The sequence below is a fragment of the Anoplolepis gracilipes genome, chromosome 5 (assembly GCF_047496725.1).
Source record: "Anoplolepis gracilipes chromosome 5, ASM4749672v1, whole genome shotgun sequence".
Lineage (NCBI taxonomy): Eukaryota > Metazoa > Arthropoda > Insecta > Hymenoptera > Formicidae > Anoplolepis > Anoplolepis gracilipes.
Genome location: NC_132974.1, coordinates 12,549,730 through 12,570,789, shown reverse-complemented (window position 1 = coordinate 12,570,789; position 21,060 = coordinate 12,549,730). Strand labels below are relative to the sequence as shown.

General features: G+C 39.7%; 2 protein-coding genes across 6 annotated transcripts in view; one reads left to right on the top strand and one right to left on the bottom strand.

Moving 5' to 3' along the window:
- The window catches only part of Pxb (putative Hedgehog signaling attenuator pxb), a 367,940-nt gene that overhangs the window by 12,171 nt on the left and 334,709 nt on the right, over positions 1-21,060 (bottom strand). For all 5 annotated transcript variants that reach the window (XM_072892946.1, XM_072892947.1, XM_072892944.1 and 2 more), the window contains one exon: positions 10,738-10,972. In XM_072892946.1, the coding sequence (XP_072749047.1) occupies positions 10,738-10,972 (235 nt within the window). The remainder of the gene's footprint in view (positions 1-10,737; positions 10,973-21,060) is intronic.
- Positions 1-21,060, top strand: part of LOC140666124 (uncharacterized) — a 147,298-nt gene that overhangs the window by 54,200 nt on the left and 72,038 nt on the right. The gene's annotated exons all lie outside the window — the stretch shown is intronic.

Here is a 21,060-nt window from a genome sequence, read left to right as displayed (position 1 = left end):
ATTCACACACACGGCGATTGAAATTCCGCTCTAATTTCGGAGAGCTTAATTTCTCGTATGGTGGATATCCGAGTATATTTCTCGAATGTCAAAAAAATTGATTTTGTTTTATTTGATTATTTGAAATATTTCACTCTTAGAGAGATTTAGTTACAAAAATATGTAATGTTGGAAAAATGTTACGCGCAGTTGTTACAGAGGAACAATCGATCTTGAATTGATTGTTCCTCTGCAGAATCTTAAAAGATTAATTGAATCGTTCGAATGTTCTTTTACTTACACGTCCGAGAATTACACAATTTTCCCGATATTAGGGTAAACTAGGGTATGATGGCCATAGGCTGTCATTTTTTCAATAATCGCTACATGGTGCGTTTTTTTAGTCATTATCAAAGATAATCGATATTTACAGTAGTTTATGCGCATACAGTGTTCGAAATATAACGATATTGTGAATCTTATATTATATAACGTCGAATAAATTACAGTTAAGCTATCGTAATCGACGTTAGACACATTATAAAAATATGTAAATTGTTACATGGCCTATAATTTTTATTTTCGTTTTCACTATTATTTTCTAAATATTATGGCCATCTTTCCGTCACTATTTTGATAATATAAATATTTTCCTTTTAATTTCGATAATATTACGTAATTTAAGCTTCAGGGAAGATAATATGTCAAGCATTATTAAAAAATAACAAAAATAAAAGTATGTTTTTTGCATTTTAAAAAACTATGGCCATCTTACCCGAGTTTACCCTATATCTTTATCCACCGGAAACTTTTCTACCCACATGTGAGCGAAAGAAATCACGATTCCAAATGTTAATTTAAAACGTTTCCTCCTTCGCGAGGAATATTTTTGCCACGCGAGGAATCGTAATACAATCTCGCGTAAAACGAGATGATCATGTGACGTAAATTTGACGTGAACCGCGACCTTGTGCGGGGGTTGAAATATCACTGATAGAGCGTGTGGGAGTATCGGGTCCACGTCGCGAGCGGTTTAGTGTACGTCTCTATCTAAAATTATATCTCCTGAATTGAGTCGCTTCCTGCTCTTCTCGGACGGATGAATAAATGGATTCGATCGCCGGATGTATCGGTTATATATATATATATATATATACATCGCGTGTCTATTTTCCGTATTCTCGAGATTTGTCGCGTAATCGCGGTAAAGATAGGACGAATATGGTAAAGCGTCTCTCTTTTTCTCTTTCTTTTTTTTTTTTTTTTTTTTTTTTTGTGCTAAATGCATATTGGTAACGTGGGCCGAAAGGTCGAGTGTCACCATCGACTTTATAAAACATTAAAAACAAAAACCGACAAATGTGCATTCTGTCGAATCGAGCGTTCAGTTTACTAGGCCAATCGATTGTGTTTTATTGTGCGCAGAAATAATCACGCGGCGCGAAACAGGTTCCATCATATTGATATCGCATGATCATGAATGAGATATTATTTCCTGCGCGCTATCGCTGGCAACAATATTATGTTGCAAAAATCGTGGGATGTTATCAAATAACAAAATACAATTAAAATATCTTTGAATTGCTCATCTATTACAGATTTATATTTTTATGGATCCTATAACAAAAGTAACTATATTAAAATTTTCAGAAATAATATAATGTAATAATATAATCATTAACCCTTACTCCGTATTGTCATTTTTGGCACCTTCTAACTGTACAGGTGGATCAGCGCGTATTTTCGATAAGTTTATTAATATGTAAAAGTGTTTTAAAAAATCTGAAAAAATGTATACACCTTCTTTGAAAATTCTAAATAAAGACGAAAATAATAAATTTGAAAAATAATTTACTTAAATATATTACTTTATGATTATTTGTTTTCGAGAAATTGACGTTGTTAGAAAAATTACAGACAAAAATGATCCGTCAGTACAGAATAAGGGTTAAATATCTGATAAAGATTTCAAGTATTCATTTATCTAAGCATTGAAATATATATGTTTTAAATTCTTGCGTGTGCAACAAAAATTTTTAATTGCCTTTATTCAATCTTTGAAATTTTTCTGTTCCCGATTTTACGGAACACGCGATTTTCAATCGGTCTGTAACTCCCAGGTACATATGGAATATCTACAATCCTGCCTGCTATCTACGGATGCAATCGAGTGCTCGTAAGACTCGCGAGTGCACAAATTGCCGGAATCGAGTTAACTGCTCGTTGGTTCGCGCGGGGAAAAGAGAAAGAGGGGAGAGGCGGCTACTGCAAAGGAAACCGACCGGATTTCTCGCATCCCTCATTGAACTCCCCGAGGCGGTACTATCGTCCACCGGAAAAAAAAAAACGATCCCTCATTTCCCCTGAATTCGACGCTGGCGAGTGCCGGCGATCTTGAAAGCGCGCAGAGGTTTATTATCGTGTTTAGTCTGCGGAAGTCGTCATCGTGGCATTTGCGATTTTTCGAGTGTTCAGCTCACTTGATCCTTGTATCTACTAATCTCATACATTTAACGTTCCAAACGTGGTTATTCGATTTCGATTCGATTCGAAAAAGCACTTTGATTGTTACGGTGCGAATTTTTCGATTTTTACTTGTGAAGGTAAATATTGTGACACTAAATGATAAATCCCCAAAAAACCAGAGTTATAAACGTGATATTTAATTGTCTAATATGATATGATGATCATTGCAAGAATGTAATTATATTCTCATTTTTTTATATGTATACTAGACATATTTGATCACACAATGTACAATAAATGTATTACTTATGTAAGAAAAGGAGCGAAAAGAAATTTATTGAATAAAGAATTGAAATACTTTGAGAAAAGGGAAAGGTGAGAAAAGTATTTTTTATTTTCGAATTATTGTTAATGAATTTTCATTTAATGTTGAATAAAAACGTCTTATGATATCAAGCCTTCTATTTTTATATCCAAAAAATACATTTGAATTATTTTGATTAAACTATTGCAATATTTTCTTCACGGATAAAGCCGTGCACAATTCTCTTTTTAACTCGTACCAGTGACAAGATAATTTTTACTTAAACGTCTCTCCTATATAGTCCTACCTCGCTCACGAGAAATAGAGTTGGGAGACTCTTGAAAGTCGAATTACGAGTTCGCCAAGTCGCGTGTCCAACCTTCGACCTTTCGGAATTGAGTTAGGCACCATTAGTGCGAGCACGAGATAGAACGAAGGCAGAACTGGCTTCTCTGAATCGAACTTCCGTTCATAGCTCATCTAAACGGCGCAGAATGGCAGGAGGGCTTCTTCTGTAGACGAATAACGAAATGTCATTTCACGTTGACTGACAAACTAAATAAACCAAGTCGGAGAATTGTCGTAAAATATATATCACATTTAATCATATTAATTGTAAGCTGACCTTTTTAAACTTTTCTTAGACAAACTTTTCATTATGTATTTTTCGCGATTATATACATACACCTTTTTAAATATTTTACCTTTTTTTTTGCGTCCTTCCTTTATAATGTTAATAATTAGATTTTTGATTCTCCGATTTTACTTTAAAGTATTCGTGGTAGGAAGGGGGGGGGGGAGGGGTAAAATAATTTTGCATTTATCAAGAATAGAAGGCAAGCGTCGGTTTTACTCTCCGCTAAACGCGCTAGCGCATTTTTAGGCGAGTTATGCGAGTTGGCAAAGTTCCACACGTTCGGAGAATTTTCAATCTTCCGGCTGAGAAGTTCGATATTCGGCCGGTTTCACTCGGACTTGATTATCCTAATGATTTTACGGTACCCGACGCGAGTTTCACTTGGCCGAAGAGGCGAAACGTGTAAAAACGACCGACTTTTCCTTCTTCTTCTTCTTCTTCTTCTGCCACTTCCTCCATCGGTATTAAAATTCTATGTCTACTATACGTCCTCTATAATGACCGGGCTGGTGCTCGCGCTCGCGGGCCTTTGAAAAGTTGATCGTTTTAATGACTCCATGGCCCCCGCAGGCGGCGGCAGGCATTTCGCTAAACTTAGATCTTCTCTTGGACGTCGGCGACAGTGCATATTTTAAAGCGTCTTAGCTGACGTGAGAGGAAAAGAAGAAGAGAGCAAGGGAGTGGCAAAGGTCGCCTCGTCCTTCCAACTAACTGCAAAAGTTCGCGGCATAAATAAAAAATTGAGAAACTTTTCTCAATTAATTTAGATCGATCGAAAAATTCGTGGATTCAAATCTTTCGTGGATAACGATTATGAGAATATTGAGAATTTGGAAATAGCGATATGTTATTATCAGAGCGGTGGAAGATCGATTTAGGATTCGTGACAGTTCATCTCCAATTAGAAATAATTAATTTTACATCTGTGATTTTCTCGTCAAGCATAAAAAACTTCAACAAAAGAAGAAGAGAGAAAGAAAAAGAGAGAGAGCTTACGCGCGTTGCAGTTTTATTATCATCTTTACGATATCTGAATGAATAAACTCATCCCTTTCTAGTATCTAATGTTTCTTGGCGTATTACTTGGCGTATCTCTAAATTTAAGTGACAAGCACCGACGTGCTGCAACGTCCTACATATATTCACTGCGGATAATATCGAGTTTACGTGTATGTGAGCGTGCATGCGTGCGTGCGTGCGTGCGTGCGTGTGTGCGTGCACGTGTGTATCGCGCGACATATACACCGACATGTCGTGACTGTATCGCGTTACTGTAACCCGCTAATTGTTAGTTACTGCGCCAATTGCATTAGGTTCTAAGCCCAGGATGCCCGACTGCCTTCCCTCCCTCCTCTCTCCACCCATCTTCCCCATCGTTATGTCGTATACTGCTTTGCAGATACACCGTCTCGAGCTAACGATATGGCACCGGCCGGCGCGCGTAATCGAGCCGACAACAGGTGGATGTTAGATCGATAAACTTCCGCCAGCGAATTGACCGTCTACCGGTTTATCCGGGAGCTGAACGACGAGATTTATGACGGGATCGATAAGGATAAAAAGAGCCCGTGGACGAAATAATTAGCGGTTTGCTCGCGACGTCGAATAAAGTCCCACCCCTCGCCGTCACGATTCTAACTTCGTAATACATTTTCGTAATCAAATCGATCCGTACATCGGCTGTGCAATTTTCTTATCACGCGTGTAACTTCGGTAACCCGATTGCCCGGCGTTGTATTTAAATTTTGCCCGAGCAACCTGAAATATTCGTTATCGTTTTATCGAACTTTCTAATGAATTTTCTGATTGGCGGATATTGAACATCGAATCGTAGAATTAAACCGGGAATCAATCGAGAGACAGAAAATAAAATCTTAACAAGTTTGTCGAAACTAAATTAATTGCAGCTAAAATTAAACATGTTAAGAGACGTTTCTCTCGTCTTTTCTTTTCGTACTTGAAAGAATATTTGAAACTGTAACAAATTATCAAGAAGAAATAACTAATTTATGTATTTTAAAATTACAGATAAAAAAGTTTGGTCGATTTTATAAGATTGTAAAATTAATATATCGCGAAATATTAAATCACGTATGTATTCTATGTTTTGATGCAGAAATAATTGGACATGTATGTACATACACATAGGTATATTCAAAACTGAATCATTTAAAAAACAAACAAGCGTTTTGAAAATTGACGGCATATATGTATGTAATTTTGATGGACGGTTTAATAATATTCAAATATTTGAGTTTCACTTGACCTCGTTTTACACGCTCACCCTGAAGACGTCGATGGAAAGTATTATTAGAGAAAAAGGACCTCTTGAGAGAAAACGTGAGACGAAGAATGGTCGGTACATCGGTGACACATTATTATCGGGATTTTCTGGTCTACCAAATTCTTTTGATTCGCTGACATTCAAATATTTAAGCTCGATTCTACTTCGTGTTCGCGAATCGACAAGCTGTCTCACGTAGTTCAGTAACAGAACAAGATCGTGCGAAAAAAAGCTCTTATGGTGAATAAAAATGAGAGTGTCAAATAAAAATGCAATCTAATTGACACGTGACTGCGATCGATCGATTACATTAGCCGAGAAACTTGAGAAATAAAAAAATTAAAGTTTTAATTTCATTAATTTCATCAGAATATCTCCTCTCGCGCATCGTGGAATAGAATCAGATATCAATCCTTGGGTAAAATGGCAAAAGTCTTATTCGATTTTCAGGATTTCTAAAGAAAATTCATCGTAGCATTATTCAGGGAGAGAGGAAGCATCTTTTACTTTTCTTCGATTCTTATTTCCACGATGAAATGCAGATCTTAAGGAATATACATAGTGTGCCACTTCCCGCAGATTCTTTTATATGCAAATGTATACAATTTTTTTTTCAATTTTTATAATTCCCAGACTTATATAATTTCAGTATACTGATTTCTGCTCTACCAGTTAAGAATCAAAGTAAAATTTATTTCGCATCAGAAATCACAAAGAAAGAGGGGGTGGGGCGGGGGGGGGGGGAGAGAGAGAAAGACAAAATTATTCGGAATTGACTATTTTCCTCGACTCTATCGATAGTTTCGTTTTATCTCGGCGATGACGTACAAGGCGAAATATTCCGAAGCCCTTTGACACCAAAGAAATCGCGAATGCCGCAGAAAACGGATTGGAGTGCGGAGCCCTTTCTCGAACCTTTTCACGTCGAGAATCAAAATCGGAGCGAGAGCTATATTCGCGCTTCTTTTGTTCATTGTCTTTTCGAAGATCGTAAGTCGCTTTTCTCTCGTGCCGCTCAAATATTTATGTCTCTTGTTCGTTCGTTGGCGAATCAACAAATCGCCAAGTCGAAATCAGCGACGCGTGGTTATCGAGATTTTCGGGCATCGACCTCGACCTCGCTGCAAGTACAATAGTAACGCAGTCACTGCTGACTCCGTCCAGGACGAGAAAAGAACACGAGGCGTGTAACCCTCCTTCCCTCCCTTCGCCAATCCTTCGGCAATTAAATTACACGGGCTTGGGCAACGGAGAGAAAACAGAAGAAGAAAAAAAAGAAGAAAAAGAAGAAGAAGAAGCAGAAGAAGAAGAGCTAGAGGATCTTCGCGCCGTTGGATATTTGCTCGGCTCCATTTGCGAAATTAGAGATCTATTCGTCCGCGCGGGAGAGATGGCAATCGCTCCTGGGGAGCAAAGGTGACGCGGCACAATGGTGACGCGTCAATCTCTCACCCCTTACATCTCTCTACTTCCCTTTAGAAAAGCCGCCCTTTATTCCCTCTTTTTAACTTTCCGCGTTTCTTCTTCCGCGAACCTCCACGGCCTACTTTCTTTCCCATCTCTTGCTCATTTGTGTTTGCGAGAATTCATCACCGAAAAAAAGAACTCGCTGGTCGTACCCCGATTCTGATTGGCGGCAATTGCGCTCCGTTAAATTTCTCTCTCTCTCTCTCTCTCTCTCTGTAAATAAAAAATTTTCAAGCAAAGATGAGAGCCTTCGTTTACCAGAGTTATTCGATTATAAATGCAGAAAATCAATCGATCGGTGCAACCAACGGGCGAGCGATAACGATATTTTTTTCATTGTCACTCAGAAAAAGTTTGAACACAGAAGTGGTTATTCCGTGTCCACGTGCATTGTGTCATTGTATTCGGGGGACGATTTTTTTTTTTTTTTTTTTTTTTTTTTTTTTTTTTTTGGTACGCGAGAAACAACTCGGCATTTCCCCTTTTTCCCTGGGTCCCGCTTCCGGTACACGTCTTTCCGTGACACTCGCTTAGAGTAATCTTGCGTCGCGTAATCTTGTGTCGGTTCGCGCGCGCGTCGTGAACGGGATGCGAGGGACGGGGACAGGATTGTGGACCGGGTCAATAACCACTCCTCGTCAAATTTTTCAGCAAAGTAATTTTATTTCTCTCAAACCTCTCCTCTCTCTCTCTCTCTCTCTCTCTCTCTCTCTCTCTCTCTTTCTTCCATTAACTCAAGATATACACAAGACTGTCGTTTCGCCCTTCGCCTCGTCGAATTCGCGACGTTATTCACAGAACACCGCGCCGACCGTTCTAACGGTAATAAATAACGATAATAATACTAATAATGATAATGATAATAATAATAATAATAATAATAATAATAGAGTAAAGATAATCATAATAATAGCAATAAAGCGGTGTCCACAATCGTACAATTATAATGTGGTGTGACGACAGTTTAGATAATTTACAAATCGAAAAATCAGAGATTCCTTTTTCGCGATTTTCACGCGTATATGTTCTTCCTCTTTCTTTCTACCTTTTTCTTTATATATCTATGTGTGTATATATATATATTAGATCCTGTAGATCTCGCGCCTTTCTCTGTACGTATGTCTATTTACAAAATTCACGGCTCTAATCTCTAATCTATTTACAACCATAGAGTATGCCCGGCCGCCGTGCCCACACAACCGACGAATAAGGCCCCGCGCGCTCTCTCTATTTCCCTAACTTCCTTCCGCGTCACGCTTCTCCTCTCTATCTTTTTTTTTTTTTTTTTTTTTTTCTTCTTGTTTCGCACGTCATGCACTCTTTCGATTTGTTAGTTTGTGGAGATTGCACGGGCACGGCTCCGAAGTAACAAAATAAATACTGACTAGCCCGCCCTGGCGCCTTCTACATCGACAACGGCAGCGAACGAACGGACGCTCGTGAAAAGCTTGCGTGACTCGAACGTTTAATGGTAATTAATTAATAAATTAATGATAAATTAACTGTTTTTCTTTCCGTATCATGTATATCACCGATTATGCAAAGGGCTCGAGAAATTGTCATACGCGATGGTTTACTCTGCAAGAGATTAGGTGCATCGATGAATGGCTGCTTATTTCTATTATTACGTGTAAAGTAATGTAATTTAATATTTTTTTTTCTTGCAGAAATAAACATTCGAATAACCTGTATTGCAATTGTCTTCGAATATTTCTGCATTCTTTTCTGGCATTTGGATTACAAGATGCTTTTTTAGCAATTATTATTATCTTCATATATAGTTTAGATAAATAGTAAATCGATTTTTAGTTTAAGCATAGTGCGTGTATAAAGTTGCTTTTTCTCTAACTACATTTCTTCTAGAAACGTGAAAAAACTAGCTACAGTCTTTTCAAAAGTGCAAAAGCATCGTGTGATCTAAATTGTTTAGAATTTTCCCGACATAACATTTAATCAATAATATAGATGGTAAATCTTTAATAAATTACTAAATTAGTCAGCGTTCAAGAAACACAAATTGCTTACATTTTATTCACATATTCTAGTTTTTGTTCGAATTTTATAAAAAAAAAAACAAACAAATTAAATTATCTAATTTTTTAATTCGCCAACCCTGACTAATTTTGCTTGTCGCAATTTATTAAAGCTGCTCCATTTAATTATTTTTACAATCGGGATACTACAAATATCGAATTGAAGCTCTTATGTAATTATAAATTGAATATTAAATGAGAAATGGGCCACGAAGCACACACTCTTGCAGAGAAAACAGAAATCGAATCACGAAGCACACACAGCCTTTTAGTGTCAATGTCAATGTGGAATACCTTGCGTTCCGCTTCCGTCCGCTCGCCGGAACCCGAAGGGCACCAGATAACCTTACGACGATAGCCTTAGACGGGACAGAGCTGCGACGTCCCTTTTCTACGTCACGTCACGTCACATCACGGCACAGGAAGATAGCTCGGTAATCGGATGTCGCTCGGTCGACCTTGACGCGATACCCGCGAGATATGTTTAAGCTACCGTGTGTCTCGGGGAAGGGGACGCGTGTCCCACGAGGGATCCAAGATACGTGCCAAGTCCCAGGGTACGTCTCTACGCCGCGACGAGACTGTCGGCCGACGGCCAGGACGGCGCGTGTCACGTGTCCTGAACGCGCAGGTAGACGTCCTGCTCCGGTTGACTGAGGAGATGGTGTATCTGCTGCATGGTGCAGAGCGGACAGACCTCCTCCTCGGTGCCGTCGGCGACGAGCCTCCTGGCGGCGCCGGGCGCCCTCCTGCCGTTGTAATCGATGATGTACGAGTAGCCGTCCGAGTCGACCGAGCTCGATCTCGCGGGCGTCGATCTTAACAGCCGTTTGCCGGGAGGGTTCGCGGTCTCGACGCGACCGCCGTACCTCGCGGCCTCCAAATCCGAATCTTTGAAATCTATATAAGAGTAGCCCTCCGAGTCCACCGAGGGACGTCTGCGACCCGCCTCTCGGACCGTAAGCCTCGTCGGCGCCGCTGACCCGATAGGACTTGACGGTGTTCGAACGGGGGAGGCGCGCGGTCGGTGAGTAGGCGTGATAGGGATACCGGAATCGCGAGGTCTCGCGGGAACCCGGACGTCGGCCGGGTAGCCGTCAGCGTCCAGGCCGACGTCGAGATCCCGACACGACGGAAACTCGTTGTCGCGACAGATCGCCGGGGGCGCGGATCGAGTGGGAGGCGAAGGAGGCCGCTGGCTCGTGATTAGAGCGTTCTGGGTAGCCAGCAGCAGGTGGCTGTCTCGCAAGAGATTGTTCTCGTTTCGCAGCAACAGCGGACTGTTGGCGCCACCCGGGGCAAGTCGGGGACTGACGGACGACTGAGCGGTGGCGGCGATCGACAGGGGGACCCCCTGCGACTTAGCTAAGAGGGCGCGCGGCGTCCGGTAGCCGCCCAGGACCGCCCGCGACGGCTTGTCCTGGACGCGCAGTATCGACCTGGGATCGCGGTAGTCGAGATAGTCGAGATGATGCGGCTGCGGCGGTCTCGTTTCTCTGCGTGCAGGTAGCAGCGGTGGTTCGCGTGATGGCGGGGGGGCCCGCGGTTGGCCCTCGTGATTTCGTACCTCGATCGTCGGCGCCTGGCCGTGACCCGCTGGCAGGTGGTTGTGCAGCTGCGAGTGCGACACCGCGTGATCCGGCAGATCCTCGTAGAGGACGGCGCCGCCGCCGCCGCCACCGCCGCCGCCGCCAGGGCCCGAATGCGCCTGGCCGTCCGCCAGCACGCGGCCCCGCCCGGCGACCGCCGCTGCGCTCGCTGCGCTCTTGCACGGTAGCAGATTCTGCACTTTCCGCTTGTGCCTGTAACAGATAAAAAGAGATATTTTTAGACACAACATGAACGATAGAAAAATATTTCGTCGATGTAAACTGTGATCAAATGAACCGACTGACCGACGAGATTGCAAATTTACTTTCAATCTTTACGATTGCAGCTTTTGAAAAGTTTTGCTCTTTTTCAGAATTTTATAATAAATCTGTAGTAGAAATCTATCTATTTACCTATTTATATATATATCTACTTGTCTCCATAATAGCTTAATCCTCAGGGGCACCAATCTGGGTTACGTTAACCCATATCAAAAATTTAAACGTTGATTTTTTTTTTTAATTTTAGAAGATCACTTTGCGTCTTTTTCCAAATATCTTGAATCGTAGAAATTTGGTGACATTTGTAGCGACGTATTCTTTTTCTTTACTGTCTGGCGTATCGATTGAAAAAAAAAAAAAAAAAAATACTTAAAAATAGCTTTAGCAGATCTCGAGATATAAACAAAAAAGTCTCTGGGTTACTCTAACCCATGAGTGGTAAAATAGGATGGCCAAAATTCGGAGATGCCTGAGGGTTAATTAAATTGCATAATACTCTGTTTTAAGAACAAAAAAAAAATTGTTTCCAGGTTATATACATGGATTCTCTTGCTTTTAACTTTTACAGAGATTCAAACACTTGAATTCAGTCAGCCGAGATGATTTTATACTTCGTGTCTGGTTTCATTCGAAACACCATCTCGGAAAGCTTATAGCGAATTCCTCAAGTTGGACGAGCATAGGATGTTGATATTCTACTTTGCTCTCATCTCCTACTCTCCCCCTCCCCCTCTCATTTCCCCGTCCCCACCGTCGGCCAGTCCCCGTCGACACACCAGATTAGTTGAGAGCTCGTTGCAATTGTTTGTACAAGCGGGTGCTTTGCTGTGGGCGCACTCGAGAGGTTTCCTCGGTGTAAACTTTAATGAATTGGGTACTGCGTTTCCCTATCAGCGTCGTTTTATGTATATATAGGGTATTCCGAAATCGTCCCACTTTCTTTCGATTCATATATTCTTTGATCATTGTAAAATTGATTTTTTTCTCAACGAGTTTAAAATATCGAGTTACGCGCAATCAATGAAAGAATTTCGTAAAAAATTTTTCTCCACTTTATAGACTTTTATTTAGAAACGTAAATAGATAACATCTCGTTTATTTGATTTTAAATGCATCTTATATTTCAACAGAAATTTAGTCATCGCTACGTTTGATGTAAGAGAACAAAAAGTATTCAATGATTCTGAGACATCCGGTATAACGTCGGCTTTTCGCTGCATTCATCATCTCCAACGCGAATTAACATATGCTCGACGAGCGCATAATAACGCGATCGTGATTACTACTTGGTTTATATCCATGCGATTGTACAAATATACGTGTGTAATATGTACATAAATTGGCCCATGCTCTCACTTTGAATTAACGTTACATCTTGCACGGAATGTGAACGATTTAATTTTGAATTGTCCTGATCTAATATTGGATAGACACATTTGCATCGTCAAATCGTGTTATAAACCATTGCATCTTTTTTAATATAGAAAAATTGTTCATTTTGCGAAAAGAGAATAGTAAGAGAAAAAAAAAAAAAACCCTATTTTACGGCTTCAAAGCGCTTTTTAGCTTTCCGTGAAATTAGCTTTCTGCATTTTATTCCGAAATTTTTGAAAGTAAACACTTTTTAAACAATTCTTCGAATCTATAGTAAATTTTTATTTATCACGAAGAAAAATATAAATTAAACTACAAAAATATTGAGTAAATAATATTTATATTAAATAGTTAATGTTTCTTTGTTTAACGTTTCCTGCAAAATTTTAAGATATCCAATTTATTATTAATCTGAAAAATAGATTCAATATTTAATATATACTTTATCTCTAAGAATTTCATAATTTGAAATAAAAAGCTGCTAAGAGATAAAAATTGCCAGGATGGATTTCATTTTGTTGACATGTAATAATTTAATATTTAATTGCAAATTTTTTTTGAATATAATAATTTAAAACAGATTTAAGTGTACTTTAAGATAAAATGAGAATATTTTCTCTTCATATATATAAATATATATATACACACACACACACACACACACACACGTCTTATATATACATTTCTATTTTAAATAAAGCATGTCTAGCGAGAAGCATCGAGCGCGAGCTGCGAAAATTCGCACGATGAAGAATGCGAAAGAGTGATACACGCGCATCTCTGATCTGTCCATCACTGTTCACAGTCGTCTCCTCGACTATGTTCGCTAATCACGGCTCGCGCAGGTTAAAGCATTTAAACTCGGATCGTCCGACTGGGGGATTCTCTTATCCGAGAGGATTCGCGGTATAAACGCCGACTCTGACGAGGGTCCGCGAGTTCTGCCAACCGGAGATAATGACGCCGGAAACATACGGCCGCTGATCTCCGCCGCACTGTAGAGCTTCTATCTTTTTAAAAGGATTTCTTCGTCAACGGCAACGTGTCGTTGACGCTGCACAGTCGTACATCACGAGTCGTAATTCTGTTAATTCGTCGCACAATATACTATTGACTAATTAATAAAAATGATGCTATGTATTCTCTCTCAAACCTTCGATGTCAGTATCGATAAACGATTTTAACTTTTCCACTATTTTTTATATATAGATACTTTATACCTTTTTGTTGAAAAAAATTAACGTAGAAAATATCAGCTGTTTAATATAAATAGCAATATAATTTTTCAGATTTTATATTTTTGTTTATATCTTGACAGGTAATTAATAATGAAAATGTGTCAAATAAAAATATTTTTTAAGACCTGAAGAATTATAAAATCATATTTTTATATCTATAAATTTCCGCAGAGAAATAAAAAACAATTTGCGAAATCACGGATTTGTTTCTTTGTTTAATTATTTCATTCGATCGTTCTCTTTCCAAGAATTCGGAATTGCAGATTAAATGTTGAGAAATTTTTGATACGCCATCCTCCATCTGGCATCCTTCAATCGTGCAGCCTCGCGCAGACACTGACACTATTTGCATGTACACGTTCATGTATATTTAAAGACCGGCGTGCCGCTCGACTCGCAAAGTAGTTTACCCTTCAAGTTTTAATTATCTAATTAACTCCGTCAGTTCGATAATATTTGCCCGTGTAATTAAACCGCAAGCTAAGGTTAACAACTCGCCGTGCACTTCCAGCAGTAGGTCGGAGTTGGGAAAACGAAGAGATCCAAGTTTTCTAACCGATAGATAGATAGAGAGGAGAGATGGTACGTCGATGCGAAAGATGGAAAAAGGATAGTGTAAAAATGTAGACTGATCGATCATCGGTTCGTTGAATACGATTTCTGTTTCGTCACTGAGTTTGCGTACACCGTGTAAACAACATTCCTAACAATTTAAGAGCAAATTTGTTTAGAAGAATTATTGCACCTGCTTGCAAACACACACACAGATTATTCAGCGATAAAAGATGATAAGAATAATACTTTATTACAATCTAGGAAAATTTTTCAAATTATATCTATATTTGCGATTTTATTATTAGGTATCATAAATTATTTTTTAAATCAAGTTTGAGTAATTTATAAAAATCTGCGTCTCTTTGTGGCATTTCAATGTGCTTTAATAAATATGGCAACTTCAATTATATATATATATATATATATATATTTTTTTTTTTTTCGATTCAACTGCATCACGCCTTTATATATTCCCAACGGCACATCGATCGCATTTTTATTCGCCACGTCAATTCTTTTCCCCGCGCTTCGCCACAGTCATCGTAATGATTTTTCATTACATTCGCTCGCAACTATTCGTCTGCCGCACCCCGTCTTCCATTTCCTAATGGATTTCATTTAATCACGATGATACGGGGAACGGTGATGTGTTCAAAATGCGACGGAGTAGAGGAAAAGGCAGGCGACGTAGGAAGTGCTTGTAGATGGTTTCATACGTCTATTGATTTTCGAAAAAAAAGCACAGAAAGAAATTACATCAAGCTTTCTTTAACGAATCGAAGATTCGATCCTTGCGAGAAATCCCAAAAATAAAAATCTCGGGAAAGAGTTACATCTCTGGATAACATTTTGTTTGAACCTTTTTATAAAGAGAGAGCCTGGAGAAAATATTGGATTTATTTCTAAAAAAGGATTATATCTTTTAAAAAGATACACGAGTATTTTAACTTTAATCTTTTTAACGTTAGACGTGACGTTTCCTCGAGTTCGAGAGCGAGTTTGTGAATCTGGCCGACACGAAGACGCAGGACAACGCAGAGGACAACGCAGGACACGACGCTGCTCGAAATCTTCCTCGGGAAGGTGGAGTCGAGGGTGAACGTACCAAAGTGAATTCGCTCGACGCTAAGCGCTGAATAGATCATTTAAGCTGAGCTTTTAACTCGAGCTAATTAAATACCGTCCTTTCGTTCAGCTCGCTCCTGCCCTTTCGCGACGCTTCTCTTTTCTCGTTTTCTCCGATTTTTCCAACTGTCACATATCCTCGTAGCTGGTCCACGTGACGATTGCATTGGTCTGCCGGTCGTTCGAATGCACCTTTAATATCAGCGCGGAAATAATATGACGAATTGAACGTCGATAAATGAGAGAATATGAGTAGTCATACTGAAAGCGTTAGCAATTGTTAGAAGATTACTCAAATAATTTATTTTCTATTTTTATTGTTTTGCATTTTATTATATATTTTATTCATTTTTCTTTTTATAAAATGTATAGGTTGTTTTGTTAAATCATCTGACGAGCATTCTGTGTTGCTCATTTTTATATTATATATTTTATATTTGTTATATATATATATTCTTTAAATTATTTTTATCTATACTTTAATCACACATATCATTTTTAAGAATATTTTACTAGAGTTATAAGTTCTTGTCCAATCTTAATAATTATATATTTATTTATTAACTCTACGATAATGATATAACAAAAATACTTTTATATTGAAATTTAAAGCTCGCGACTAGCTCTCTTGTACAATGTATTTTCAGTAATGTTCTTGTTTTGTGCACCCTCGAAACGGCTGCCTTATTTCCTCACTTCTTATTATTCTCTACCGCAGGCACACATATAATGACTTTATAATCTTGGAGCGGCGAGTTGCGCGCGCGGATCTGAGAGCGATGCGGGGATATTTAGGAGCGGATTAGCGAGCCCTCGTATAACCGAGGGCCAGATCCGGTACTCGCACGTACGTGCACCGAAGGCATTGAGGTCGGTTATAAAGCTGGAGCTTCGAGACACGCGGATCTCAAAGTTTACTCGCTGCTACGCGCGCGCACGCCCGAGTTTCTCGTGAGCTTCTCGAAACTACAAATTTTGCATATCAATGCGCGCTGGATACACCCCGTCGACTCGATAAACGACTTTCCGCCCTCGTCCCACCGCCTTCGAGCTCGCCCTCGACAGCGTATCACGTCTTCGAGTCTCGTCTTTCTCGCTCGTATATCAGTAGTTCGGTTAGGTTCTGTTTAAATTAAATGTGATATCAATTTATTTTTTTATATACGTTTTATGTTATGTTTCATGTTTCATAAATAATAATTGAGATCATTGAAAGAAAAGGAAAAATTGCTTTACAACAATAATTTAATCAACTTTTTAAGCAATATGTTTTGATAAGAAAAAAAAAAAAAAAAAAAAAAAATAGCCTCGTATCATAATTTGGGAAACTTTCCATCTACATAAGACATGGAAAATATTTTCATCATACTTTACATTTCGATTTGTTTTCTAATCAATTTATATTACTCAATGCCTTTAAATTCTTTAAATTAGCACAGTCTCTTTTAATAATCGATAAAAACTAATATTAAAAACATTTCACGTTAATATAATAAAGTATCGATGCTGTCGTAACTATTTCTAAACGCGTCTCGTACATTTATTCGATAACGAACGACATAAAATCGAATCCATCTCGTATCTACGCAGTGCGAGGAGAAGGATGGGAGATGGAGGGAGGAGGAAGAGGAGGGGGGGGGGGATATTGTTTTGCCGCTATCGCGGCGTAGGGATCGGTGCGCTCTTATCAGCGAAGTTTAGCATACAGCGAGCATTATTCCGGTTCAGTCATGCGGCAGCAGGGCGGCCGGTTATCAGCCACGGCCCCGTCGAGATCCTCATCGATCCTTTCCCCGAACTCCGTACCCCCGGGGTGATAGCCCTTTCGCGGGCGAGCCTTGCCCGAAACCCTTTATGACCACAAACGCGCGGCCCCTCCCTATCTCTAACGCTCCGGTTTACGGTCGCGAATAAAAAATGATTTATTCCAGCGATACGGGATGCGCACAAGTTCTTGCCGTTTGCCGTTTCCGATATCTGAAAGCCTGGACTGTGCACTACAAAGCACATGCCGGCTGCAAACCGATATATATATATATATATATATATATATATATATATATATATATATATATATATATAATATTTTATACCGACTTTGAGCGGCTGTCGTTTTCTTATTTAACGCTTAAGGGTAGTAACGGAACGGTTGATGCGTTTTTGATACGTGGATGCCCGCGTATGAAGCACATTTTACCTCGCACCATTAGAATGCACATCTCATACATGCCGTGGTTTTTTTAAATTCTCGAATGGAAAATAGATATCGCGGGAAATTCTTTCTCCATTTCTTCTCTCTCTCTCTTTTATTCTCTCCCCCCCTCTCCCTCCCCTACCCTTGGGAGAACACATCGTTATTATGTAAATTACGATTACAAGAATTCGTAACGAAAATTCGCCCGCGAGAGATAAAGGCGGTTTTTTCGAGCGATTTTTAAGAACTGTCGACTGGCGTGTGCGTGACGCTTGCTTAAAATATGCGGGTATTCAAGGGGATGTGGGGGAGGGAGGGAGAGAGAGTGCGGGGAATTGCACCCGCGGGGTCGATCGATGGCCTTGCACCGGCGAGCGCGTGCAGAAAGGCAGAGGTGGACCATTACGAGGCGCATTTTTTTTTAAGGGATAACGAGCATAGGGGTGCGGTTGACGGAGGATAGGCTCTTGCCAACCAAAGCGATTTAATTCCCTTCGCGGGAACAAGCTGACTCAAGGGGTGCCGATGTTTAAGCACCACTACAACGGAATCGCGGTGTGTTCTCTCGTCTGTTTACGTCCCGATAAAACAGGATCATCGTCTTTCCGGTTCTTATATTTTCCGAAAGGTAAGCTTTTTTAAGTTTAAAGCGATTATTTATACTGGCAAAGTACAGTCTTGATCGCCAAATTTATTCGCGCAGTTTCGTTAAGAAATGTAATATCCAAAAGCTACACAAATTGAATTAAAACAAAACGACAAAATAAAATATAAGTTTGGTTAGTATTCTTCTCCTGTAAAGATTCGAAATATCTCTCTATAAAAAATAGAATTAATATATAAAATCGCATGTTATGTCATGCAACAAAAAGTTAATCAAAAATATTGCAAAGAATTTATAAAAACTTGCATTTATATTTTCCCAATTAAAAAAATAATGCTCAAATAATTTAGAAAGAAAAAAAATAATATGTTAGAGGAAAATGTAAAAAAAAAAAAAAAAAAAAAAAAAAAAGAAAAATAGCAAGAAATACATATCCGCTTCGATGCGTAATGCAAATTGCGATTCTCAGGCATCGCAGTAGCTAGCAAATTCCAACTGTGGCGAAGCTCCGTCCCGACAAGTCTACACCAGATATGTTCACGGACACAACTCTGTTGGCACGTTCGTAACCGATAACATGCGGTTTCGTCTGCAAATTTGCACTGTCCCGGACGCGAGACCGCCGGAAAAACCGTCGCGGTTCTGCCGAGCTTCGCGTCGTTCGCTAATAATATAATTAATACGTTATCCATTGCCTAATTCATCGCGACTCGATTGCGTAATGTTAACACAGAAATATCCGCGTCGATTTTGCAATCGAAATGGTAACAATTTAGCAGACAAAATTATTAGGATAACCGAAATCTCTGTTGAAACTAGAAATACGAATGGAAGGTCTAGAAAATTAATAACTATCTATCTCAATTTTAATAGCGGATTAAAACAAATTTTTTTTGCGAGAAATTAAATGTCTTGAATTATTTTATAAATAAATTCTGGTTCACATATGGAAATTTTATATCACGAATATAAAAACATATCTGCATTCACATAGATATAAAAATATCAATAAACGTCTCGGCAAAAGATAATCGCGATTTTATCCAAATCATTTATGAGAGAGCGCGAATTGAGTGAATTTTATTTACATAAGCAAGTTTAAACAATTTTGAGAACGCATTGAATCGAGAATTGCCTGCAGTTCGCCGCGATGTAGTTTCGGTTCACCCAGAGTTTCCATTTGCGAGATATGCCAGGGTGGGTCTTGGGGAGATGTTAACAGCTACCCTGTAATACGTAAGTTACGTTCTGTAAAGCCGGCAATCTCGAGCCGGAAATCCGGCAAATATGTAACACGGCATTAGCGGCGGTAATTTACAAAACTCCTTCATCTCTGCTCTCTGCATTTGATCCCCAGCGGCGATGGCAGATTCAAAGGTAAAAGCGAGGTAGAGAAGAGCTATAAAGACGATGTTTAATTTCACTTCGAGTATTCCAATTAATTACCGTCATTGATTACGTACGCGCGGGCGAAGGGATTGACTTTTCAAAAATTACAGAAATTTATTTAAACTTTTGAAATATTCGTCGCGTCAATTTTATGTCAATTTGTTAGCGTTACATCCAAAGATCTTTACGACATGATCGAAGAATATAAACCGTGGAAGATTTAATTTTCGAGATTCCTAGATCCGCTCCTGCGTGGGATAACTCTATCTCTCATGGAAACTCGGCGAAGGCAGCGGAGGGGACAGGAAGGTAGCGGAGGTTAATGAGCAAATATAATTACGGGATACGTGAAATACTGGGCCAGCGGGACAGGGGATCACAGGTTCAAACGAGTTCCGAAGCTGTTCCAAAGTTCTTAAGCAGCGCTTGTTTCCTTTCCCCTCTCGTTCCCTAGTCTCTGCTAAACTGGTTGCGGCATGAAAACGAGGCTGCTTAATATTTGACACGCCAACACGCGAAAATCCCCCAAAGTTGATATCGCGATAGAGAGGGGGAGAGAGAGAGAGAGAGAGAGAGAGAGAGAGAGAGAGAAGAGGGTGGGAGAAGGGGAGGAACGGAAGGGACAGTAATAAGAGGGTTGGGGCAAAGAGAGCCGATGAAAGTCTGAAGGAAGGAAAGCTAATCCGGGAGTTGTTTATACGTACGTGGGGAGCGGACGGTGACGCCCCTTGATTGAAACACCGCGGACATTTAAATTGCGAAAGTTTACGAATAAATTTGTATGCTAAGGCCGAGGAGAGCCACGGCCGCCTTTTTCGGGATGAGCTCGAGGCTGGGATTTGCCTAATGAGCGCGAACGTTCGCGAGGGAAAGCGGGCGAGCTTTCGCAGAGGGCTTTCAGGGTGTAAGCGAGTCTTTTGTTTCTTGTTTGTTTGTGTTTTCTGCACATTGACGCTTGCTGTTAAACAGTGAATTAGAGAGAGAATTGAAGTAGTTCTTGTCAGAAAGTCTGTACAAAGGTAAATTAAAATCGGGTTTTGCACACATAAATACTTGCTAGTAATCAGTGGCATACATAAGAGTCTACTACAAAAAAAAAAAAAAAAAAAAAAAAATGCAAAGAAAAATAAAACGAATTTTTATCACTAAAATATCTACAATATATTTTGTTAAATTGCCTGATTTTTCAATGTTACAAAACACAGTCTTGTACGGAATGAAATCCATTCATTACGTTACAATCAACATTGTGTGACTAATCCCGCTCGGAATATTGAAAGGCGGCAGATCAAGAACCACCGGCAGCGGAGAGCAAGAGAAACAAAGCGACTAGTGGATGCAAGTACCAGTGGGGGGTTGTGGGTGGGGAATTAGTAAGTAAAACGGGACTTGATTAACCGTCTGGCCGTCCGGTAGGAGAAGAGAAGAGAGAAAGAGAGAGAGGGAGAAGGGAGAAGAGGAGAGAGAGAGAGAGAGAGAGAAAGAGAGAAATCCAATACGAAGAAGGGTGGGTGCTGTGTAATGACTTCAAAGGTGATTA